This window comes from Gadus morhua, chromosome 5 (assembly GCF_902167405.1).
Source record: "Gadus morhua chromosome 5, gadMor3.0, whole genome shotgun sequence".
In the NCBI taxonomy this organism is placed as follows: domain Eukaryota; kingdom Metazoa; phylum Chordata; class Actinopteri; order Gadiformes; family Gadidae; genus Gadus; species Gadus morhua.
Genome location: NC_044052.1, coordinates 17,738,797 through 17,764,778, shown reverse-complemented (window position 1 = coordinate 17,764,778; position 25,982 = coordinate 17,738,797). Strand labels below are relative to the sequence as shown.

At 51.5% G+C, this 25,982-nt stretch overlaps 1 protein-coding gene across 2 annotated transcripts in view; it reads right to left on the bottom strand.

Moving 5' to 3' along the window:
* The window catches only part of zgc:110158 (LisH and SSDP domain-containing protein), a 30,482-nt gene that overhangs the window by 3,842 nt on the left and 658 nt on the right, over window positions 1-25,982 (bottom strand). The window contains exons 2-17 of one of the 2 annotated variants that reach the window (XM_030356960.1): window positions 21,752-21,824; window positions 21,160-21,221; window positions 17,732-17,816; window positions 9,906-9,995; window positions 7,609-7,692; window positions 4,935-4,994; window positions 4,648-4,714; window positions 3,880-3,944; window positions 3,709-3,770; window positions 2,899-2,944; window positions 2,544-2,579; window positions 2,342-2,396; window positions 2,084-2,154; window positions 1,387-1,465; window positions 914-942; window positions 650-751 (exon numbers count right to left, since the gene is read on the bottom strand). In XM_030356960.1, coding sequence (XP_030212820.1) covers window positions 650-751; window positions 914-942; window positions 1,387-1,465; window positions 2,084-2,154; window positions 2,342-2,396; window positions 2,544-2,579; window positions 2,899-2,944; window positions 3,709-3,770; window positions 3,880-3,944; window positions 4,648-4,714; window positions 4,935-4,994; window positions 7,609-7,692; window positions 9,906-9,995; window positions 17,732-17,816; window positions 21,160-21,221; window positions 21,752-21,824 — 1,066 coding nt within the window. The remainder of the gene's footprint in view (window positions 1-649; window positions 752-913; window positions 943-1,386; window positions 1,466-2,083; window positions 2,155-2,341; window positions 2,397-2,543; window positions 2,580-2,898; window positions 2,945-3,708; window positions 3,771-3,879; window positions 3,945-4,647; window positions 4,715-4,934; window positions 4,995-7,608; window positions 7,693-9,905; window positions 9,996-17,731; window positions 17,817-21,159; window positions 21,222-21,751; window positions 21,825-25,982) is intronic. The other variant, XM_030356962.1, reaches the window with a different exon arrangement.

Here is a 25,982-nt window from a genome sequence, read left to right as displayed (position 1 = left end):
TCCTCTTGGGAGAACGCAGCTGGCTGACCAGGTCTGACATTTCAGTACAGGTTTGTTCTCACTTGGGAACAGCAAACGATGTGAATTTGGTGCGTCTTAATGAACGATTCCGTGAATAGATAAATAGAAGGTTCCCCCCTCACCAGCACTTAAGGCTTAGTTTTGGTTCCACGTTATCCCAACGCAAGGGGGTTTACGGACCCCTTACGTCCTTGCGGACCCTCCTGGCGTCCACCGCAAGGGCCCGACGTGCGCCTCCCGAAAACGTTAACCTTGCATCGAGGCGACGCAGCAGGAAGGGCTGTGATTGGTCCGCTCACTGAAACCCGACGCAGAACCGAAACAGGTTCATGGCTGCGTCGAAGCGTCTGCGTGGTCATTGCGTCGCGTCGACGTGGAACCATAACTAAGCCTTAAGACAGTCCACAGCTCCCAATGGTGGATATAAAACTATTGAATCTGCGTCTGTTTATCAGGAGGGCGAGAGGGCCTCCGCAGAATCCTGATTAATCAATAAACCGATCAGCGCTCCGCTTGCATTCTGCACCCGACATGTTAGGAGGCCGGGGGGGATGGGGGGGGGGGGGGGGGGGGGGGGGGGTGGGGGCGGGGTGACCATTAAGAGGGTCAGACGTCGTCCTCAACTTACACTTTCACTCTGGAACGGGTTCAAGAAGTTCCCCCCCATCTCGCCGTCGTCCCGCGGCGTTCCCGGCGGGTTGTTCATGCCGCCCATGTTGTTAGGAGAGTTCTGGCGGGAAAGGAATTTGAGAAAAAGAGCGGGAACATCAGCATCATGGCCGACTCCCCCGTCATTGTTATACAGTTCATCAAAAAAATCATTAAATACAGCAACAGATATGGAGCAAAGTAGGGTCAAAACGGCATTAGAGAAACGTGGAGCTGTACACACCTTTGGCAGCCCGTCCATGTCCCCAGAACCTGCAATAAGAGAAGCATTATTATGATTCTTATATCGTTCTGATCACAGGTTCACATACATTAACTAAAGCGCAGCATGCTGGTCTCTGAACATGGCCACCCACACATACTACAAATTATCTTCTATTTAGTCATCTATCACACGCGTTCATCCACAGCGATCCAGGACATGAAGTATCCGTCGGTGATACTTAATTCAGATCGATGTCACTAATGAGGACGGTCTGGTTCAAGGAGGTCTACAGAGAGCGTCGGGAATCGAACCCAGAGCCTTTAACCTATGTCAGGAACACCCTATGAGCGACTACACCTTCCTGCCCCCTGGTATGATCCACATATTCCAGGACCCCGTTAAAGCCCCCCAGTCGGGGTCAGGAGCCGGTTAAAGCCCTTCAGTCGTGGACAGGACCCGGTTAAGCCCCCCAGAGCGGCGGTCTGACCCACCTAGAGATCCGTTCATGTGGTGCGGCTCCATGGCGCCCATGGCCCCCATGGGCCCGTCAGGCCCCGGCCCCATGGGGAACTGGAACACAGGACAGGGACGTTAGGGGAGGGCACGGGACGTCCTGTACAACATACTGTACAACATAATGTACAGCCTACTGTATAACACACTGTATAACACTGTTGAACACACTAACATACTGTTCACTATACTGTATAACACTGTACAACATAATGTACAGCCTACTGTATAACACACTGTATAACACTGTTGAACACACTAACATACTGTTCACTATACTGTATATAACACTGTACAACACTTAAACATACTGTACACCCTACTTCATAACATGCTGTTCAACATACTGTATAACACATGTCCCGTAGATGGATGAGAAAGAAGGTGAAAGTAACGCGATAAATACGACTAAATAATTGGTCTACCGACCCGGTTTGAGAGTATGACGAGGACTCAGTCCTGGCGGATCAAGCATCTAAAGACTCGCTCAGAGCCGAGCTGCTGAGGTGAACGCCGTCTCAGTGAACTAAAACTCAGTCCGTGGTGCTTTTAGGATCACTGAGACGATTCTCTGTGCAGATGTGCTGCTTCAGGGCAGACAGAGGCAGTAATGGACGGATAATAGCAATGACAGTGAGTAAGGGCTCATTGTGCGGCGACAGGGACGGTGCTCACGTTGGGTCTGTTGCCTCCCGGTCCGATGGGGTTCATCATAGTGTAGATATTTTCGCTGGAGTTGGTCGAGTCTGGAGAGGAGACGAGCCACAGAAGAACAGGTGTCATTCTGGGCGTTCAGTCTCCTTTAAATCTTAAGTGGTTCTTTTCTACCAATCCTAGGCTCGATGTTAACTGAGCTGAACTCAAGTTCCAACACAAATAGAAGATTTAATTTAAAAAGTGTGGAGGGATGGAAGAAGCAATAGGGTGACGCACCACCTGGGCTGGGCATGATGGGAGTTCCTGGGGGCCCTCCCCCACCTGGCGGCCCCTGGGAGGGAGACAGAGAGAAACCAAAGGTTAAGTCATCAATAATAACTTGGTATAAATTCTTTTAACTTTCTATCTCTTTTTGCAGTGAAAAGGTCAATTTCCCATGCCAATAAAGCCCTTATAAACAAATGAAATAATAACTTACCACATAGTTTCCGGGAGATGAGGAAGAATAGGCTATCTGGAGTCAGAGAGAGACAGAGATAATCAGAGTGGGAGAGAGGGAGGGGTAGAGAGAGCGAGAGACAGAGTGGGAGAGAGGGAGAGCGAGAGACAGAGTGGGCGAGAGGGAGAGAGAGAGAGGGAGAGAGAGAGAGAGACAGGGTAAGAGAGTGAGAGAATAAGAGGTAGAAAGGGAGATAATCAGAGGGAATTAGAGAGGGAGTCAGAGAGTGAGCGAGAGAGGGAGAGAGCAGCAGGTTAGCAGAGAGAAACAGGGCTGTGTGTGTATAATGAGAGGGTGGTGCTGACGGTGTCTCACAGGTTCCTGAGTGACTTACAGAGTTAGCGTTAGGCCCCGGCCACGGCCCTCTTCCTCCAGGGCCCCTGATGAGAGAGAGGGGGAGGCACAGAGAGAGGGGGAGGCACAGAGAGAGAGAGGGGGAGGCACACAGAGAGAGAGAGAGAGAGAGAGAGAGAGAGAGAGAGAGAGAGAGAGAGAGAGAGAGAGAGAGAGAGAGAGAGAGAGAGAGAGAGAGAGAGAGAGAGAGAGAGAGAGAGAGAGAGAGAGAGAGAGAGAGAGAGAGAGAGAGAGAGAGAGAGAGAGAGAGAGAGAGAGAGAGAGAGAGAGAGAGGGGGGGAGGCAGACAGAGAGAGAGGCATTAGAGCAAAGTAGATCAACAGAATCATCATCCAGAGGTCAGAGAGAGAGAAGGACGGTGGTGAAAAGAGAGGCAGCAAGAGGGAGAGAGTGGTAGAGAGAGAGAGCAAGAGAGAGAGTGGTAGAGAGAGAGAGAGAGAGAGAGAGAGAGAGAGAAAGAGCAAGAGAGAGAGTGGTAGAGAGAGAGTAGTAGAGAGAGAGCAAGAGAGAGAGTGGTAGAGAGAGAGTAGTAGAGAGAGCAAGAGAGAGAGTGGTAGAGAGAGAGAGCAAGAGCGAGAGAGAGCAGGAATGGTGGAGAGATAGTGAGATTAGAGTCAAGTTGAACAGCGATGGAATAACAGCGCCAGCATCCAGATGAGAATGAAGGGAACGAATTAGCGATGTTGAAAACTGGAAGAATTATGAACACGTGTTCAAAAAGCCCTGGGGGGGGGGTCATGCGATCATTAACAGGTGTGTGTGTGCGAGTTGGGGGGGGGGGTCAACTTACATGTTCATTCCTGGCATGGGACCGCCCATGGAGTTAGGAGGAGGCCGCATGCCCCCGTAGTTCTGAGACAGAACAACAAAACCGTTAAGAATGAAGCTGTGTCTGTGTCTGTCTGTGTGTCTGTATGTGTGTGTGTGTGTGTGTGTGTGTGTGTGTGTGTGTGTGTGTTACCTGTGGTCCCATGGCCATTCCTCTTGGGGGATTCATTCTCATTGGCCCGCCCATATTAGGATGTCCTGAAAAGAGCAAGAGAGTTTAGGTCAATGATGGGACTCAGTCATTCCCATGTGGAGGACGCGCGCACACGCACGCACCCACGCACGCACCCTCACACACACACACACACACACACACACACACACACCTCGTATAATCCCATTAAATGCACCTCCCTGGCTCTTGAAACAGTAATCTGCTCCCAAGCCACCTCATGCCCCACTTTAACACACACCTCGTCCCACAAATCAGACTGTAGATAGTCTGACATCTGATGGCAAGCGGGCACAAATCGGGCCCTTTCTCATTCTTTCGCACGTGTTTGGTTATTGACAGCAAACACAAATCCGGCCGGAAATAGTAAACAATCCCAAAGGTTTCAAATTGATCCCCATGTAGACGGGCCACATCGATAAATAAGGACTTTATTCATCTTCTCCCTCTGGGTTAATTAAAGTGCAATCGTCACAAATGGCCAATTACTAACATAAGAGTGTTGCGCCTTTTACGCGTGCTGTGATAAGTCCCGGTGTCTGAGAACAACTCGGGAATGCGAGACCGCTGACATCATTGGTCCGATTCGGAGAACTCAAACGTGACGTGGCGGGTCTGAACCAGCGCTCTGTCACAGGAGGGAATCCGCTCCACCTTTAGGAAGGTGTTCACTGAGGCGCACCGACTGCTGCAACAGCATGACTGGTACCAGTACCGGCCGGTACCCACCTTGTGGTCTTGTGGGGTCCAGACTGTTTGGCAGGAGGGGCTGGGAACCAGGGATCCCCCCGGGAGGCTGCAGACACAAAAAGAGGTTCATTAACACACGCACACGCAGCTTCTTTAGTAGTTAGTTATTAGTAAACAAAAACAAAGAAAAAAGTAGTATATATATTAAAAAAAATTAATCAAACAATGAAATGCATAGCCAGCACTAGTTCAACTGGATTTGATACTTAAGCAAAGTGAGGAGGGAGAAGGGTGGGACACCACGACTCAGAGAGCAGGACCCCTACCTGGTTTGGCATTCGGAGCGCCGGTCTCGGGCCGCCGGGGTACCGAGGAGACATGAAGGGCTGGAGGAGGAAGAGGAGGAAGAGGAAGAGGAGGAAGAGGAGGAGGAGGAGAGGACATTAGAGAGGAATGGAGGACGGAGAGGGAGGGGACAAGGGGAGGGGAGGAGAGGGGGAGGGTTAGGGAGGGGGTGTAGAAGGAGGCGAGGGAGATGAAGGACAAGGAAGAGACGGGAGGAGGGGGGGGGGGGGGGGGGGGGAAGAGAGAGGGCAAGGTGTAGGAAAGAGGGGGGTGAGGGGTTGTAGAACAGAAAGACAAAGGCGTTTTAATTATTGATCCAACCGAGCCCACTCAGCAGGGTAGTCATGGGGACCGGTGGGTGGACATGGTGCGGGTGGTGGAGGGTGGAGGATGAACACATGAGACACACCATCATGCCACTTTGACGCCACTAGACGATGATACTAGACTGATAATACAAACATTAATAACAAGAAGAGAGTGTGCGGCCGTTACATTCACTACGCAACCTGGCCTCTGGACCAGCAGGTAAGTAGAGCGAGAGACAGAGAGAGAAAGAGTGAGATAAACGTTGAGAAGAAAGAAAGCGCAAGAACTGAAGAGTGTTTCAGTGTGTACAAGACAGAGCCAGGGGATTCTTGTGCACCCACTACCTCTCACTCCCTCGCCCCCTCCCTCCCTCCCTCTCTGCGGTGTAAGGCGACTCGGCCCGTGGTCTTTCTTGGCGTAGTGAAGCGGCACCTCGGGCCAAAGACACCATTGAAGACCTGAGAGGAAGCGTGTCCACAAACGGACTCACACACTCACAGTAACAAGAAACCGCAGGACTAAAAGGCCAGGCCGCAGCTAACACTACACTCCCGGCTCAGCGCTAACACTACGCTCTGCTACCGGCTCAGCGCTATCACTACGCTACCGGCTCAGGGCTAACGGTACGGGCACAGCGCTAACGCAACCCTACGGGCCCAGCGCTAACACTACACTACGCTACTGGCTAAACGCTAACACTACACTCCGCTACCGGCTCAGCGCTAACACTACACTCCGCTACTGGCTCAGCGCTAACACTACACTCCGCTACCGGCTCAACGCTAACACTACACTCCGCTACCGGCTCAACGCTAACACTACACTCCGCTACCGGCTCAACTTTAACACTACACTCCGCTACCGGCTCAACGCCTACACTACACTCCGCTACCGGCCCAGCGCTAACACTACACTCCGCTACCTGCTCAACACTAACACTACACTCCGCTACCGGCTCAACGCTAACACTACACTCCGCTACCGGCTCAACGCTAACACTACACTCCGCTACCGGCCCAGCGCAAACACTACACTCCGCTACCGGCCCAGCGCTAAGCCTTCGCTAACGGCCCAATGCCAGCGCTACCTCGGCGCTGGAGGGAGCTACATCTCTGAAGTCTGACGCCACGTTAAAGCAGTCGTTTTAATACCGGACATACTTGTTTTTTTCTCTTAACCTGGCCTTTGTTGCAGAAGCACAACATAATTAAATAGGCTGATGGGTGCCTTGCATACAACTAAAGACACGCGCGTGTGTGTTTATGGGAGTGTGCGTTACAAGAGTGTACACGGTGTCTCCTTTTCCTGTTTTATTTATAAATGCACATGAATGCTCAGCAGAGGGGAGGGGCCTCCGTGTGTGTGTGTGTGTGTGTGTGTGTGTGTGTGTGTGTGTGTGTGTGTGTGTGTGTGTGTGTGTGTGTGTGTGTGTGTGTGTGTGTGTGTGTGTGTGTGTGTGTGTGTGTGTGAAAGCCCCACCACCAAAGCAAGCTGCTCCAGGGGGGCGGGGCACAGCATGAATTATTCATCCCACACAAGGCCAACCATGTTGGGCCGTGAGCAGGAGGGGAGCAGCCGCCCGCTAGAGGCTGTGGGGATGGAGCGGGGAGCTAGTGGACCTACACGCTAAGAGCAGCCATGCAGACCTAGGAGCAGAGAGACTGGGCTAACCCCTCGCGTCAGTGAGACAGGGCTAGCCCCTCGGGTCAGTGAGACAGGGCTAACCCCTTGGGTCAGTGAGACAGGGCTAACCCCTCGGGTCAGTGAGACAGGGCTAACCCCTAGGTTCAGTGAGACTGGGCTAAGCCCTAGGGTCAGTGAGACAGGGCTACCCACCAGGTTAATTCAGTGTCTAGCAGCAGTGAGACAGGACTCTGGACAGTGAGAGAGGTCTAAGGGTAGTGATACAGATCTAGGGCAGTGAGACAGGTCTAGGGGCAGTGATACAGATCTAGAGCAGTGAGACAGGTCTAGAGCCAGTGATCCAGGGGGGAGTGAGACGGTCTAGGGGCAGTGATACAGGTCTAGAGCAGTGAGACAGGTCTAGAGCCAGTGATCCAGGGGGCAGTGAGACGGTCTAGGGGCAGTGATACAGGTCTAGAGCAGTGAGACAGGTCTAGAGCCAGTGATCCAGGGGGCAGTGAGACGGTCTAGGGGCAGTGATACAGGTCTAGAGCAGTGAGACAGGTCTAGGGGCGGGCCGTTAACCCCATCAGAGGGATTGCTAGTGGGTGTATAATCCGTGAATGGAGGTGAGAGAGAGATGGGGGAGAGTGGGGGAGGTTTAGAGAGAGGGGTGAGTGTGTGTAGCGGGTGGGGGGGGGGGGGACAGAGAGCATGTCTTACCTGGCCATGGGGTCCCATCATGGGGTTGCTGGGGTTGTGGGGAGGGGGCTGTGCATGGGGGGACTGCTGTGAGCCTGGAGGTCCCTTTAAGAAAGAAGAGTGATGTCAGAGAGAAGGGGGGAGGGGGGGGGGGGGGCAGTTACGGAGTTACACCTGGGGCTATCGGCCAATCAACAACCAGGACAGGGAATAGAGGGATGACAGGGGCGGCTGCCTCTTTAGGAAGCAGGTAGAGAAAGGAAATGGGATATTTTGGCCGACCCAATAACTACGGTCACCACTGAGCGAAAACCAAAAATAGAAAGATTGCACACATGTCGGAAACCTCAAAACACTACCAAATATCCACCTAGCAGTAGCTAACCGCCTGTCTTTCCTCCCGATGTTTACGTTGACAAATTATAAACGACCAGATGTCATTTGACCCGTTGTCCACACGGGGGCAGTGTTGCCAAAGACTCAGAGCCGCACAGGACTGGCTCTCGGCTCACGAACACGATGAGGATGCTGAAATATTCCACAGAAGCTACGGATGTTTACATTCCTTGCGGTTCCGATATTGACTGCAGCGTGCGACTGTCACACAAGAGCACGCACAAGAAACCGCCCACAGAGTTCATCCCAAGGCCAAGAGGTGAGGGCTCTTGTTCCGCTCATCCAAACGACCACCACTAAACGACACAGCTCAACACACTCTTCCTCCATCAGTGGATGGCGCTCCCTTCTACCAATTTGGAGATGTGTCAACGAGGGTACCCGTTTTGATGGGAGACACTGGAATTTTCCACACATCCCAGCATAGCCAATGTGTCTATTCGTCTCTCTCTCTCTCTCTCGATCTCCCCTCTCACTCTCTCTCTGGGTTAACACACCAGCATGTGAATCCCTTGTTGGCTTTCACTCCCGTGATCAAAAACAACATTTAGCAAAGTTTCTGCCTTGCTTTAGCGCCATTAACCATATTTACAGCAAACAGGCCCGGCTTTATATAATGACAGAGGTGGCCGAGCACATAGCGCACACACACAAACGTCCACCCCACCGCACACCCCCACCAGTGTTATAAATAGCACTTCCGTGAGTATCCTCTCCCTCTCTGCTCGTTCTGCCTCTGTCTCTCTCTCTGGTCTTCTCTCCGTCCCTCATCCTGTCTTTCTCTCACTGTTCCTCTGGTCTTCTCTCCGTCCCTCATCCGGTTATTCTCTCACTGTTCCTCTGGTCTTCTGCCCCTCACTCTCTCTCTCTCTCTTTCTCTCTCCCCCTCTCCCTCTCCACCTTATCGTGCTGGCTGCCAAATGCCAGCGCTGTCCATCACACCACTTCCTGGTAAAGTGTGTGTGTGTGTGTGTCTGTATCACTGTCAGTGTGAGTATCGTCGCACAACTTGACTGCATGTGAAACCGCACAAGTGTGCCTCTAACAGTGCATCTTTAACTGGCAAAGAGTGAGTGAGTGGTTGTGTGTCCTTTAAAACATTCACACACACCCTCCATTCCCAAAGCAGGGACAGGTCAGAGATGGAGATGTGAGAGAGAGATGCAAACAGAGCGAACTGGAATGAATAGATGAATCATACAGCATTGGAACAGCACACGACAGAGAGAGGTTTTAAACAACCAACATTGCATCGATAAGACCCACAGGCCTTGAACTTGAATCACTGAATGAATGCATGTCCCTTCAGGCTCAAGTAGCCCAACATTTGGGTGAATTTCAAAACGATGACAAAGAAAGTCCAAACCACCAACATTCCCCCAAGCTTACTTGAAGTGTGCACAATATATCCATCCATCCATCCATCCATGAGCACCAGTTCATTAGACATGCAGGCAGAAGCCCCCCCATCTTATCTGTTTTCATCCAGTCCAGACATTTACCCAGCAGCTCGACCATGTAGATATAAAATGCAGTGCAAAGACAGGTCTGCGTGTGACGGGTGTATGGGGTCATCACAGGCGGCCACAAATGGAAAGCTCCAACCGGAAAAAGAACCCTGAGTAAAACCGTCCAATCACACGACGGCTTCAATGCAACGTCCATACCGATTGACTCATGAAACTCTGAAGAAGATAAAGGCCGTGCAATGTGCTTTTTGACAGGTGCCCTCAAGGAAATAAGCCAGCGGGTCATCAAAGGGTACAACCACGTCCATATTGAACATATTAAACAAAATGGATAACGACGGATGACAAGGAAGTGGAATAGGGCGGGAGATGAAGGAGTAATAGATGGCAGACACAGTGACGGATGGTGGGGGGGGGAGGTGTAGTTGTGGGACAGGTGGGGTGTAGTCCTACCTGAAAGAAGCCTGGTGGCATGGGACCCCCTGGCATGCCGTCGTTGGGGGGCATGTTTCCCATCACCGGGCTTGGCGCCGCCGCTGCACTCTGCAAAGACAAAACACACAGGGGCTCAGTGTCTCTCGCCCTCTCTCTCTTTCCCAGTTTCATATCTCCCTCTCTCGGGCTGCACCGCTCCCCGGTGACTACAGGGGGCAGTGTCTGCAACTTCAACCTGTACCATCCTGTAGCCTTTCAGAAGGACTTGTTTGTCCATGAGGACGGACCGTCAGGTCAGGAGGAGAGCCATGCCGGGGGTTCATTCAGAGACGTTCCTAACGCGAGCGGCTGGATGATAAGAAGTCACCCCCATACAGAGCCAACCAGGGGATAGAACGTTGCTAACGCACGGCCCATTAAGAACACGCTGCAGTCTCAGTACAGTGGGAGGCTCTCGGAGCTCGTTAAAGAAACGAAAAAAAAAAATCCACGCCATGAGGCTCATAATTGGTGTTGTGTGTGCAGTGGCACTTGTGTGAGGGCCTTAATATTGCACGTTTCACAGTTTCATTTTTCTTTCCATTAGTGAGGAAAATAGTAGAGGATTATGTACGGCAGAGTGATGTCAATGGTATGCCAGTGGTAATGCCTGATTATAAGGGTAAGGACTTTGTTATAGTGTGGTATTGACTGATTATAGTGGGATAAGTACTTTGTTATAGTGTGGTAGTGACTGGATATCGAGGGGTAATGACTGGTAAGAGTGAGGTAATGACTGGTAAGAGTGAGGTAATGACTGGTAAGAGTGAGGTAATGACTGGTAAGAGTGAGGTAATGACTGGTAAGAGTGAGGTAATGACTGGTAAGAGTGAGGTAATGACTGGTAAGAGTGAGGTAATGACTGGTAAGAGTGAGGAAATGACTGGTAAGAGTGGGGTAATGACTGGTTTATATAGTGGGGTAATGACTGGGTTATAGTGGGGAAGTGACTGGGTTATAGTGGGGAAGTGACTGGTTTATAGTGGGGAAGTGACTGGTTTATAGAGGGGTTATGAATTGGAGGGGATCTGTGTTGGACTAGTTTGTGTGAACCCCCCCACAAACCCAAGCAGTGATCAGATTTTGTGTCCAACGAGCTCTTGGGTCTGAGCGACCGCACCAACGTTTTGTATTTTGATAGGACTTCAGGTCTTAAGGGCCCTGGATACTGGGGGGTAATGCCTTGAGTGATAACCAAGGCCGGATATATAAAAATTATATAACTGTATTCTTGTCAACACATACACACCGAGGCGTATTGTGATGGCTTACATAAGCCTGCCAGTACCAGCACACACACACACATACACACACACTCTTATCTTGTATACACATAAATGCAGAGGTGACAGAGCACTACCTCTCACATAAACACACACACGGGCACACACACACACACACACACCCCAGTGATGCTGCAGGAGCAGAACAAGGAGAACTTACTAGAGCTGGGGGAGAGAGGGACTATGTTCTCTATTGTCTCTCACCAACACACACACACACACAGCATGTGGCCACTACGCCCCATGTGAACACATATGTTTATTAACGGGCGCATTTACAATGACACGGGCAAACACAGACACCCACCACCACCATGACTTTTAAAGTCCTTCTCCTCCCCCCCCTCCTCCTCTATCTGAACACACACACACACACACACACACACACACACACACACACACACACACACACACACACACACACACACACACACACACACACACACACACACACACACACACACACACACACACACACACACACACACACCTCCCCCCATCTTTATGCTAATTCTGCTAGTGAACATGACCAGGCTACCAAGTCCCGGGGGATGAAGCGGGGGTCGGCTGCCTCCCCCACTCCTCTCTTTCTCCCACCTTCGCTGCAACCCCCCCCCCCGCGCCCCCCCTCTCTCTCCCTCTCACAATCACTACTTCCAACCCGCTCCCGTCTCCCCAGCTCCAGATCTCCTTCCTCACTTCTTTATTCCCCCCCCCCCACCCCCAGCACACACACACAAACACACCTCTAACCATTGTATGACGACTCCTCTCCTTCCCCCCCCCCCCCCTCCACCTCTTCTCCCCCCCTCTCCCTCGCTCGCTCTCCCCCCTCCCTCCTCCCCTAGTAGGGTGTCAGCAGCTTGCAGAAGCTGTTGCTATGGAGACAGGTCCTATCTGCACTCTGTCCCTCTGGCATCCCCCGCTCCAGGAACACAGAGGGAGAGGGAGAGAGGGAAAGAGCGTGTGAGGGAGACAGTGGGAGTGAGAGAAAGCGAGACGGAGAAAGAGGGAGAGAGTCAGAAGCACCACAGGAGTGAGACATAGCTGATGGTTAAAAATATATATCAGCACAAGAAAAATGTGAGTAGAAATACGAGTAAAGAAGTAGAGAGAGGAGCAGGACGAAGAAAGGCAACAGAGGAGAGCGGGGATGGAGGGCAGACCGTAAACGGCTCCTGGCGTTCTCCTGGGCGATTAATGGCCAACTATCTGCGCCTGCATCCCCTGGCCCACTGATTGGATGTATGCAAATGATCCGCGTGCAGAAAACCTTCCCGTCGCCACAGTGGGGCACGGCGTTTTCTGCACACGCTGGTTACCCACAGTACCAACGGCTCCGGAGCCGACGGCAGAAAAATATAAAAACAGTAAACGGCTCCTGTAATTTCAGAATTAGGCGAGCGGAGGCAATCTTCGCCTACCTCTCCACTGTGTGTTCGGTTCCTCAGCCCACACAGCAGGAACCTGGCGTACATTACGCTCTCCCTCCAGCGTCTGAGAGTTTTGGGTGTCAACGTCTCGGAACGGCCAAACCCAGCCCGCTTTGAGATTGTTTATTTCACGCCTCCGGTGCGCTCCGAAACACGGAATCGTTTGATTTTGTAATGTATGCAAATGAGAGATGTTAACGAAGTCTTGTTTAATTGGGTAATTGAATTGGGTAATTGAATTGGTCTTGGTTCCGACGGAACAGGTAAATATCAACAGCTAATCTGGAGTGAGGGGAAAGAGGGGGGGAGAAGGAGCATTCAGGGTGAATGGAAGGTTTTAAGCTAATGAATAAAAAGGATTGGGTGGTTTTGTTCTTACAATGCTACTTATAAGTAATAAGCTCAAGTGTTCGAAATCATCTACGCGACGAGATGCAGGACAGGCGTACAGAGGCTGGGTCTTCACAGTACAATAACGGCAGGTGGAGAAGCCTTTATTGAAGCGCCCGCCCTTACCAAGGGAACATGTTTGCGAGCCCTTTTTCCAGAACAACCCTCATTATGAGGCTGTCATAAATTCATCTCCAAAATGTTCTTAAAATAAAAGTAGAATATATACAATGGAAAAAAATCTTTGTGATGCACAAGCCATGGCTTACATCATGTAGACGCGTGTGTCGGAGAGGTACATATTTGAGCCATCATTTGTGCAAATCGCTCCCTTGTTCCCCACCCCGCTCCATAAACCCTCGATGGGCTGCTCAATAGCCCGCTCCACAGGGGGCAGTAAATTGAGATTTCGGACACCTTTGAATCATCGTTTTTGCGCCACCGCTGATGGGTTTAGAGTCACATAAACAGCTGATTTACAGCGACCCTTTCGGCCATGTTGGGTCATCATGTGAGATCCCACCAGCAGAGGCAAAGCACTGCATTGTGGCGTTTATTTTTATATCATTAAGTCGTGTACACTGGACACTATTTTATGTTGGCTGGTGGGATATTTTGAGCTCTATAGCGCATTAATACATCTTTTGGATCGCTGACGATAAAATGCAAGGACAGGACAATACACTATAAAGCCAATAGGGACCAATTCGATTAATTATTAGTTTCTGACCTTAACATTACCCTTACGTAAACCCTGCAGAAGCTCAGTGACCAGAACCACTGATCTCCAAATAATCAAAAGACTAATTGATTTGATTGGCTGATATGTGGACAGTCACATACGGAGAAGTATTGATCCGATAATAACCCCCCCGCCTGTTACCTATATCCATCTCTCTCTCTCTCCCCCCCCCACATGTCCACACAGCCTTTTTCTCACTCTCTCTCTCTCTCTCTCTCTCTCTCTCTCTCATGTCCACAGAGCCTCTCTCGCTCTCTCACGTGTCCACACAGCCTCTCTCTCTCACAGCACTATATCGGTCAGATCAATAGTGCTCAACACATTATTGACCTCTGGTTGGTACCTTTCACAGGAATAAAGACATAAACAGTGGATGGAGGGACGGGCGAGAGAGAGGGAGCGAATGTGCATCTATATATTCATTGTGTGTATGCATCGCCATGGATGTGCCCAAGTGTGTGTGGCATATTTATGGGCATATATGGTGTGGTCATATGTTCATATGTTCATATTTATCTACGGTCTGGTTCGTACAGAGATAGATATATATATACATACATACATACATACATACATACATACATACATACATCTGGTCATGTTCTCCTTGACCTCTCCCCTGCCGTCCTTCACACAGAGAAGACACGCGAGACATAAAGAGAGACAGACAGAGGGAGAGACAGAGAGACACAGAGACAGAGAAACAAATCGAGGTCGCCCATAAAGACAGACAGAGGCCGAGAGACAAAGAGAAAGACAGAGTGACAGAGACAGAGAGAGAGACAGAATGGCTGACTTGGGCGTGCGGCTCCCTTCAGAGCCGCAGAATATGGCTCGTGCTGTTCTCCACGTCACAGCTGACTGACACACGCGCACGATTATTAAAGCCCAGCTGCTCCTTGAAACTGGCAATACATCTATTTTGAAACACAGTTTCTAAAGAACATTCTGCCAATGGAGGAGAGATATAAAAACACACATACACCGGACATACGCACACAAACAACCGGATGACAGCCCCACACACACACACACACACACACACACACACACACACACACACACACACACACACACACACACACACACACACACACACACACACACACACACACACACACACACACACACACACACCAAACTTTAGAAGCCAACCGTTTGACCCAAGGAAGGTCAGGGGTCATTTAAAGGGACTGGACCCAGTGACCACTCGGCCCACAGGGCATGGTGTATCTGTGGGTGTGTGGGAAGAGGCTGCCTTCAGATCCGCTGGCCTATTCTGACACAACCTCTTCAAAACCAATTTTATTACAGATGAAAACTATTAAGTCGCCCATCAGTCTTTTCAAAATAAGATAACGGAATAAGAACAACCTGGTGTGAAGATTATTTTAGAAATTTTAAAACCTACAGATAAGGACAGGTAGGAAAGCGTTGTCGGATTCTGTATTGGTACGTTTTGCTTGTGGCCTGACCGGAAAAACTGGTTATAGAAATAATAACAGGCCGTGAATCAGCAAACAATAGAAAAGAGTCTCTCATCCAAGAGGATAAAAGGTAAATAATTATCATGAAGAAACAAGCTGAGAACATACCAACTACTCTACAGCTCAGGTAGAGTTCACAGAGAGGGCTCTGGATAAGAGGTTCTTAAATGACTAAGTAGGGAGACGGCTAATTAGCTTCATAGACCTAATTTGCCCAATCCGTCTCCAAACAAGCCATTTCTTTATCGGCTAGCTTAAGAACCCAATCCAAGCAAGCGCAGGATTCACCAACTCTGTACAGCCGTAGCGTTGGCTTGGTGCTGCATAGCGTTCATCTCCCTCCTCTCTACCCAGGCGGTTTGTATTTTAACTAGCTCGGCTCGCGCCCGACTCAGTCTTCATGTTCTCCGCGCTGCCCTCTCCCCTCCGCTACAGCGCCAACAGGCATTGTGGGTAAACAGCTAGATGAGCTAATCAATCTTCCCTGGGGAATGGAGGTGGTGTGTGCGTGCGTGCGTGTGTGGCAGGGAATTGGTGAGGGGCAATATATATAAGTGAGAGGGAGAAAATTAGAGATATTGTGAAGGAGAAGGAGCGAGAGATACAGAAGAGAGACGGACCGAGAGAGAGACATACAGAGAAGAGAGTGAGAGAAAACAAATGTGCACCTCAGTATATGCAAATAAGGGGATGTTGACGGGAATACCACAGGCAGGGAGAGCAAGAGAGAAGAGAGGGAGAGGTGTACAGAGGAGAGAGCGATGGGTACGGAGAAGAGAGAGAGCGAGAAGTACAGAGAAGAGAGAGTGAGAGAGGGAGAGCGAGAGAGAAGATAGCGAGAGTAAGAGAGAGGAACAGAGGGGAGAGTGAATGGGTGAGCGAGAGGAGATAGCGAGAGTGAGGTACAGAGAAGTGAGAGGTACAGAAGAGAGAGGGAGGAATGTAGGTAGAGGTACAGAGAAGAAAGAGGGAGAGCGAGGGAGGAAGAGAAAGAGGAGCGTGGGACGGACACACACACACACACACACACACACACACACACACACACACACACACACACACACACACACACACACACACACACACACACACACACACACACACACACACACACACACACACACACACACAGCGAATTAAAGCGTGAAAAAGGTGAGAGGTACGTGCTGAGGGAGCAAAGAGCGCCAGGGCAGGTGAGGGAGAACAGAAGGAAGGAGGAAACAGGAGAGGAGTCGGAGTACACACACGTGCACATTAATACTGCATTACAATATTCACACGCAGAAACGAGGCGCTGCTTGAGGAGGACGTCCATCCCCGGCGGGGCGGAGGCAGGCTGTAACGTTAGCCCAGCGGCCGGCCTCAGTGCCGGGGGAAACCCGAGACGAGCATGCAGGTAATGTTTTAATTGAATGACCGCAACGAGCGACCGTTACCGGTGTGGAGGCCCCAGCGTACCTACAGAAGGAGATGGTTATCAAGGATAAAGACTCATGATGCAAACACTACTCTCTCACAAACAGACACTCTTTCCCCCCCCCCCCCCCCCCCCCCCCCGGTCCCCCCCAGCTCCACGGTCAACTAGCGCTCTGGCATGGGGTGCGAAAGGACCACCACCCCAACCCCATCACCTTCCTCCACCCATCCTCTGGGCCGATGGCCAAAGCACCCCCCCCCCCCCCCCCCCCCCCCCCCCAAAGTAGACACACACAATCCCCCCCCCCCCCAAAATCCCTGGCTTAGCCCCGGCCCAGTGCTGGGATTACCGGATTAGAACTCTATTCCATTATCTCCCCCCAGTCCACACACACACACACACACACACACACACACACACACACACACACACACACACACACACACACACACACACACACACACACACACACACACACACACACACACACACACACACACACACACGAGAGGGCCAAAGGCAGACGTAGACACACACTGTCCATCATAACAAATGACATTCATACACAAAGGATACAGTTACATGCTTTCACACACGCACTTTGGGGGGGGGGGGGGGGGGGGGGGGGGGGGACACAAAAAAAGCAGCATTCCACAAACCCAATCCAAGGCAACACACACGTCGGAGACAACATGGTCCCACTTTCCCCAGAGACACAATAACAGGGACTATACATGATACTGGGGCGAAGGCCGATCCAATAAGACTTGACTCTTACACCATTGTGAGCACCACTGAATGAGGCGATGTTACCCACCAGACACACACCGTTTAAGAGGAAACGGCCACAGGTGGCCACTGCAAACGTACCCAACATGCAGCGGTGTGTGTGTACGTACGCGTGTACGAAGTCACCAGGAAATCCCTCGAAATATAAACCACAGTTTTTCCCGCTGATGGGACACAGATGAATACATCTTCGGAATTTAAAGAGCCGCCCACAATATCAGACGCAGAGCAGCCATTGGCCGCCACGCCTGTCAAGTCACTTACGTAATCATGGAAGGCTTTGGCCTCACTGGAGTGTTCACACGTCTCCCTTCGGTCCGGTGCGGCGCAGTACAGGTCCCAGAACACACTAGGGGAGGGGGGGGGGGGGGGTCAAAGGTTACTAAACAAGAGAATACAAGCACATGTGTAACGGCAATTCAAAGCCCATTCACACACTCGCACCTCTCCCTCACACTCTTCAACGTACACACACACACACACACACACACACACACACACACACACACACACACACACACACACACACACACACACACACACACACACACACACACACACACACACACACACACACACACACACACGTCGGTACGTGAGAGGACCCGTCTCTACAGCATCACAAACGTTCACATTTAGCAGACGCTTTTATCCAAAGAGTCTTATAAAGTACATTTGTAAGAAGAAAGAAGTGAAAGAAGAAATAAATATATCATTGTCGGTTAAGTAAGGATGTTCATGTGCCAAGCACTAACAATCGCTAGGTCAACCCAAAAACGTGAATACCGGTGTTATGTTGCGCCACAATGTGGATTTTGCTATACCGTGGATACCGTTATATATATATATATATATATATATATTCAGACATTTTAATTTGGCATTGATATTGTTTTGTAATTTTTTTTTTTTTTTTTTTTGGAAAACATACTGTTTGGAAAAAAATAAGCATGTTGAGCTAATTTGTGGAGCGGAGGTGGCATTTCAAATGAAGTAAAAACAATCGTGCTTAGGTAGCAGCTGTTTGCCAACGCTGTACACAACCAAAATATATTGACACACATGTGCATCGACAGCTGAAGTAAAAACAGGGAATTCTTAGAAATAAGCAAAGACGCAGCGGGCAGGTAGACATCGATGCTGATCACAGTCAAGGAAAAATACGATGAATTTGTGAAAAAGAAAGGGAGCTACTCTGTCGTTTGGAACTGGTTTGGTTTCAAGATCATCAAGCTCGACCGACTGCTTTGTAAGTTGTGTCGGCGCGTTTTTTTCAGCCAGAGCTGAAAACACCAGCAATCTAGTGAACCACCTGAAAACAATGCATGTCAGTCAATATGAGGAATGCACCCCAATGTGTGCAACAGTTGGCACCAGGGCACGACCCAAGACGACACACACACACACACACACACACACACACACACACACACACACACACACACACACACACACACACACACACACACACACACACACACACACACACACACACACACACACACACACGTGTTACGGTTTCCTGCCTGCGAGTTCCTAATTGAATCAGTAAAAGGTGTGTTTATTGATTCGATTGATGTGCTATAAACTCTTTGAAACATGGAGACAACTGCTGAGAGTCCCAATCAGTTATCACAGAGCTCCTGTAAGTGTCCCCAGGAAGTAACAGATCCTCAACCACACGTACCTGTACCAACACTACCTATACGCCTGTACCAACGCTCTATACCCCCACACACACACACCCACACCCACACCCACACCCACACGCACACGCACACACACACGCTCTTTATAGTTCCCCTTTGACGCAACACATGGGGGTTACGGATCCCATGTGTCCTTGCCGACCCTCCGTACGTCCACCGCAAGAGCCTGCATGTTCCTACCAAAAACTGTAGCCTAGCGTCGAGGCCACGCAGCCGCTAGGGCTGTGATTGGTCTGCTAACTAAATCATTTCCGGCAAAACGCTTTGCATGTAAAAAGGCAAAACATGTAACTTTCGCCTTCATAGCCGTAACCTTTATTTTATTACTCGCTAGTAGTTTTTAAATAGTGGAGAGGCTTTGTATTCTGTCATCATAGAGCATATTCGGCGGACGACGTCGCCCAACTAGTTGCTCGAATCCATACCATTATCAAAACTTCTAGTAGACCAATTGTAAAGTAATAGCATGCAGAAACCAATCCCAACAATTTGTTCTCTCTTACGTAAATCCGACGCAGATTGTAAATGGACTGCATATATATAGCGCTTTTCTAACCATTGGCCACCCAAAGCGCTTTACAATATTGCCTCACATTCACCATTCACGCACACATTCCCACACCGACGGCGGAGTCAACCATGCAAGGGGACAGCCAGCTCGTCGGGAGCAGTTAGGGTTAGGTGCCTTGCTCAAGGACACCTCGAAACTCAGCTAGGAGGAGCCGGTGGATCGAACCAACAACCTTCAGGTTACCAGCCCCTACCTCTACCTCCTGAGCTACTACGTGGAAGCGACTGCAAGGTCATTGCGTTGCGTGCATGTGGGACCATTATCAATCCTTTACGGTGCTACACACACTAACCCTGACCCCCCCCCCCCATCAGTGGCGGAAGTTCATTCCTCTAGCCCACTTGGTACATTAAGCTTAACGAGCCTACAGAGCCAGACGTGAGGAAGAGCAGCACGGTACGAAGCATGAACCCCGCTTGATGGCTGCTGACATCACCGTGGGTTTGTGACTATAAATGAGGTTCAACCCTTTCTCCAGGGCGGTTTAGACCGGTGGGGGGGCGGGGGTTGCATGCATTTCTGGGGGGGGGGGGGGTTGGGATGGGGTAAGGCAGAGGTGACACAAAGGAACTTGGAATGCAAAGGGTTAATCTGCTAAGAACCCCCCCCTCACGTGAACAAAAGAGACAGGGAGGGAGGGGGCACCGGGGTGAAGGGGGGGCAGGGGGGGCAGGGGGGGGGCATTCCCCAACCATCTGGATCTATTGTTTCAGGAGCGTGTGTGTGCAATCGGGAACGGCAACTAGAGTTTGGGGGGGGGGGGAGGAGGACACAAGAAAAACGGGGTCACGCCCCCAGCAGGCAAGGCCACGCCCCCAGGGAGCGGGGCCACGCCCCTAGTGAGAATGGCCACGCCTCCACTGAGGCTGGCTGAGCGTTTCTCTTTTCTTCTTCCGAACACCGCAGCTGAAACGTCGGCTCATTTAAAAAGAAGAACACCCCACTGCTAAGCGCCAACACAAGCCCTCGTTCACACCGCGGTGGTTGAGGTCCGACGGTCCATCCATGGGTGGACGGGACTTCAGCGATGGGCTACCATGGACTCCATGAACCTGGGGGCAACGCTGCCCCACACTGTAGAGCTCACTATGGCTGCTCTACAACACTGCTGCTGCTCCCTACCTGCTCCCCCCCCCCCCCCCCCCTCTCTGTGTGTGTGTGTACCGCGGCAAAGGAATAACTGAAATAATTTACAGCTGCGGCTCAGAAATAGGGACTTGGAGGGGAAAGTGGTTTCTGCAGTGGCTGCTGATTGGACACGGGAGAAACGTGGACGATGTTGACATTGTTTGGGTTCCGTTGCATTGTTGATAGATTTGACCACACAGACCATTTAAACCACACACACACACACACACCAGGTTGAACCCAAAGTAAGGACCTCTGTGCCAAAGCCCAGAAGAGAGACTCACCACCACCATGAATGGAGGAATCCTGGGGGCTCCCCTAATGTGATGTTTTTCTCCCATCGAATCTGAGGACAGAAAAAGGAGCAGAGAAGGGGAGAAAGGTTATGTATACTGGTGTGAGGGTCGAGAACACATAGTCAGACAGACCAGAATGTCAATTTCATCTTCGGGTACCACAGAACAATACTCCTGCTCTGGCCACGGCGCGCGTGCTAGCAACACGCACACGCACACAGTCTCGGATCACCAGCCCTCCCTTCTCCACGTCTTCGGAGCATAAATAAATGATCAGGGTCTCCAACGTGGGTCATAGTGGTTTGATCAGGGCAGTTTGAGGGGAGATGCAAGCCGACTCTCAAGTCTTTGAAAAGGAGCTTTACCTCCCAACCCCTCCCCCTCCCCACGACACCCTCGCCCCCAAGACCCCCCCCCCCCCTCCCTGTGCTCGCGTCAATGATAAATATTAGAGCTCGCTGCACCCTCTCCCCAGAGAATTACAGTAAGAGGCGACCCTGAACCCCAAAGAGAAGGCCCCCCTCGGTCCGGTTTCTCGGAGCCCTGGGGGGGGGGGGGGGGCTCTAGGGGGGGCGCTTACCTCTGACAGGAAGGTCTGTGCGGACTTCTGGGCTCCCACGTGGAGCAGGTACTCGTAGACGTACAACGCTAACCTGAAAGACAAACACACACACACACAAAAGGTCAACTTATGCGGGCCAACGTCGACGAGGACATGGCCATAACTTTGCGGAATGATATAATTATTATTATTTATGGGGGGAAAAGATTATTTCCTCAAGATTTTATAAGTGAAACATTAGCTGAAATCGATGAGCGCTGCATGGCAGAGACACGGGCACTGACCCCAACGCCATCATCAAAGAATATTACAAAGAAAATGGACCGAATTGTTTTCTTGGGACATTCATTTCTACGGTTAACCTCAATATCCAGCGTTACGCCCCCCCCCCACGTACAGGTCTCCCCCACAGCCCTCATGTTCTCCTTACAGAGATCACCTCCTGGCTGTTGAACCCAGCCCTGCTAGAGCCGACCCTCACCATGTTACCCAGGGAACGCCCCCCTTGACTCGCGGCCTTACAGCTAGTAGTGTAGCAGGCCACGACGCTAAGCCTAGCAGCTAGCAGTGTAGCCGGCCACGACACTAAGCCTAGCAGCTAGCAGTGTAGCAGAAACACCGCGAGGCCGAGCAGCTAGCATCGTAGCAGGCCATGATGCGCGGCTACTAGTGTAGCAGGCCTCGCCCGACGCATGGCCTGGTGGTGCGACGGGCCACCCAAAGTGGCCTAGCAGTGTAGCTGCCCGCGCCGTGCGGCTAGCGGTGTTGTACACCACACCGGCCCGCGCCGACTAGCTGCCAGCAGTGTAGCAGGCCATCCGGCGCAGACTAGCTGCTAGCGGTGTAGCAGGCCAGCCCGCACAGACTTAGGTGTTTAATAGGCTGTTAATGGCCCATCAATCGACCAGGGCGCGTGGATATGACGGGGCAGCCAATGGCAGGCCGGCCCCGTCCGACAGGGTCTTAATGAGGGGGGACAGGGTCTTGATGTCAGAGCCCCACAAGACCCTTCACCCCCCATCCGCCCTTTAGTAGTCAATAGCCCTAATCAATGCAACATGGTCTTTAGAGAATCAGGCTTTGGTGGAGGATTGTTTTAACCTATTTAATGACGCCTGGTGGGCCGCACTTAAACACCGCTCTCACTGTGTGCGTGCGTGCGCCTTAATAGCTACGACACAGAACAGTGACACAGAGGGACAGCAGTCGTTTCTGTTTGGGTACGGGCGAAGCGTGGACGATGTTGACACCGTTAGGGTACCGTTTCATTGTTGATAGATTTGACCACACAGACCAGTTTGTACCCCCCCCACCCACACACACACACACACACAGCGATAAAGTGAATCATTAGCAGACTGTCCCTCTATCAGAAGGAAGGGAAACAACCCAAGGCATTTACCTGTGCATGACACACACGTCTTCGACAGAACAAACAGAATTAGCAGCACAACACTACTTCCGACACACACAAACACACACACGCGTAATTCGAACGACACACTGCTGCCGGTGACCGCTAACTTGCACTACAAGTGCCCAGCGTTTGTAGGTCACTTAGGGAGCTGACCACAGCGAACACACCAGCACCTGTAACCGGTACCTGGGCCGCCTCTGTCGCGCTGGCCCGGCGTTGTGTAACTAGAAGACCGGACGGAGTACACTCCCTTTAATCATCAGGCGCCCATAAAGACTTCCTTTGTACGTTGTCATCTTCATTATTCCTTGGTTAACGTTTGTGATTATGTGGTATATGCTGTCCATATTACAAGTGTTGTAATACTGGTGTGTGTGTGTGTGTGTGTGTGTGTGTGTGTGTGTGTGTGTGTGTGTGTGTGTGTGTGTGTGTGTGTGTGTGTGTGTGTTCCTGTACCTCGAGGGTGTCGTCCCTCTGTAACACTGAAGTATTGTTTAATGCTGCCGTCTCTGCCAGGTCGCTGTTGAATCAGAGATCTTAACTTCCTTGAATCTCCTCCAGATGAATCAAGGTTAAATAAAACAGTTCATCCCTATGTGCTCCCCTTAATTTGTTGTACTACAGTGGAATGGAAAAGCAGCATAGTGCCAACGGGTGAGGAGCGGTTAGGACGGGTGAGGAGACACATCTAGGACATGGAGAGGACGGGTGAGGAGGAGAGGTTAGGGAAGATGAGGAGAGGACGGGTGAGGAGAGGTTGAATAGGGTGAGGAGAGGTTAGGGAGGGTGAGGAGACATCTCTAGGACAGGTAGTGGAGAGGTTAGGGAGGGTCAGGAGCGGGGAGGGAGGGTGAAGAGACACCTAGGACAGGGAGAGGACGGGTGAGCAGAGGGGAGGGAGGGTGAGGAGACACCTATGACAGGGAGAGGACGGGTGAGGAGAGGGGAGGGAGGGTGAGGAGACACCTATGACAGGGAGAGGGAGAGTGAGGAGAGGGGAGGGAGGGGGAGCAGAGACATCTAGTACAGGATGAGGAGAGGTTAGGGAGGGGAGGAGACATCTAGTACAGGGTTAGGAGTCGGGAGAGGGAGGGTGAGGAGAAGGAGGTTGAGAGGGGAGAGCATTAGGAGAGGGTCTTCTGTCTGGGGGGAGACGATAACAGTGCAGAGCGCCCCCCCCTCAGAGGCCCTGGATGAAGTTTTCATGTGCATTTGTGTGTGTGCGCGTGCGTGTGGGGGTGCATGTGCCTCCCCACCTGCATTATTAACGCCCTCTCGCCAAAGGAGGAGGAGAATCTAGCCAGGGTGGATGAAGAGGGGGGGGGGGGGTTGAAGAAGTTAGGGGAGAAGCCAACCGAGAGGAAGTTAGAGGTAGAAGTGAACGGTGGATGCCCCTACACGGCCCACCTAGACGCCCCCTTCGAGCGAGCGACACACCAGGGACCACCCTCAAAGCTGGGTGAACCTCCCCACCCAACACACATGACATCCTCCAGACAGAACCCCCGTCTTTAAACATGGATGAGTCGGCCCCCCTTCCCCACACGCAGACCTCTGTCGCAGAGCTGAGAGCGACTGCTTCTCAGTCTGTCTCAATAATTCAACACGCCGTGGCGATGGGGGGGTGGGGGGATAAGGAGCCGACGCAGCGGCTGGGGGACGAGGGGGGAGAGTTAAGAGGATACACACAAAGCGAGCAAGGGAAGATTAATCAACAAGAGTTTAAGTAAAGGGGCGACCGCCGACGGTTTGGATTTGACGGGACGGCCGGCGCTATAATCGCACTGGTTTACACCCCTCCTAACAACTTTGTCCCAAGACCCGCTCGCTGGGACGGAATGGGACGGGCAGGGCCGGGGTGGTGGTGTGCGTGATCCTCCTGTTGAAAGGACGTAAACGGTGTCCGGTCAGCCGTGTCCCTCATCCCCGACTTCCGAACCGCCTCCGATAGCTCAGCCACCCGGCAGAAGCGGAGAGCCAGCGGCCCGTCTGCTGCCTGACGTCTGGAACAACTTTTAATTCTACAGGTCTCCCCTGCCTGATTGAACTATGTCCATGTCCATACAAAAGAACGATATTGCTTCTACTGTTTTTTCTCAATTTTGGCCATCGCATCTTTAAACTGGTCAGAAATGTTGAGAAGGTATACAGGGCTGATGGAGAGAAACGAATAGAAATACAGACTGAAAGCTAGAGGGAGAGGGACAGACAGAGGGAGGGAGAGACAGAGAAAAACAAGAGAGGGAGGGAGACCGAGAGAGGGGGAGAGGGACAGACCGAGAGAGAGAGAAGGAGAGACAGGGACATATGTAACGGTTCCTACTCTCCACCGAGCAGGCATCGCTGGCAGCAGACAAAGGGATCTGAGGGAGTGTGAGGAGCTACCGGGCTAACGGCGGGCTACGGGTCTCCTCTTGAGCGAACCAGCGGCTGACCGCCGGAGTTCTAAACGTCCGTCCCGTTAAAAGACGACCCGACCGCCTCCTCTGATCCCAACAACGAGGTTCAAACTAAAGCGCACGAGCCAAGAAACAAAGTTCAGATCGCGCTACGCCACAACACGCGATACACCGGGGCGAGAGGCGCCCGAGAGGGGGGACCGTCTGCTCTCTGGGACCGCACGAATTCATGAGCTATGTTGTAACAAAGCCCAAATAAACGTGCGGTAACGTTCCTCCATGTTTAGCGGCCGCTATAGTAGGCATCTAACACTAACAGCTAGAAGCAACACCGCTCCCGTCCGGTGCATTGTCCCCCCCAGGCTGGAGGGAGGCGGTGAGTGGGACCACCATCACTGGTTCCGTCCCAAAGTGCAGACCCAGGCCGCCCTGC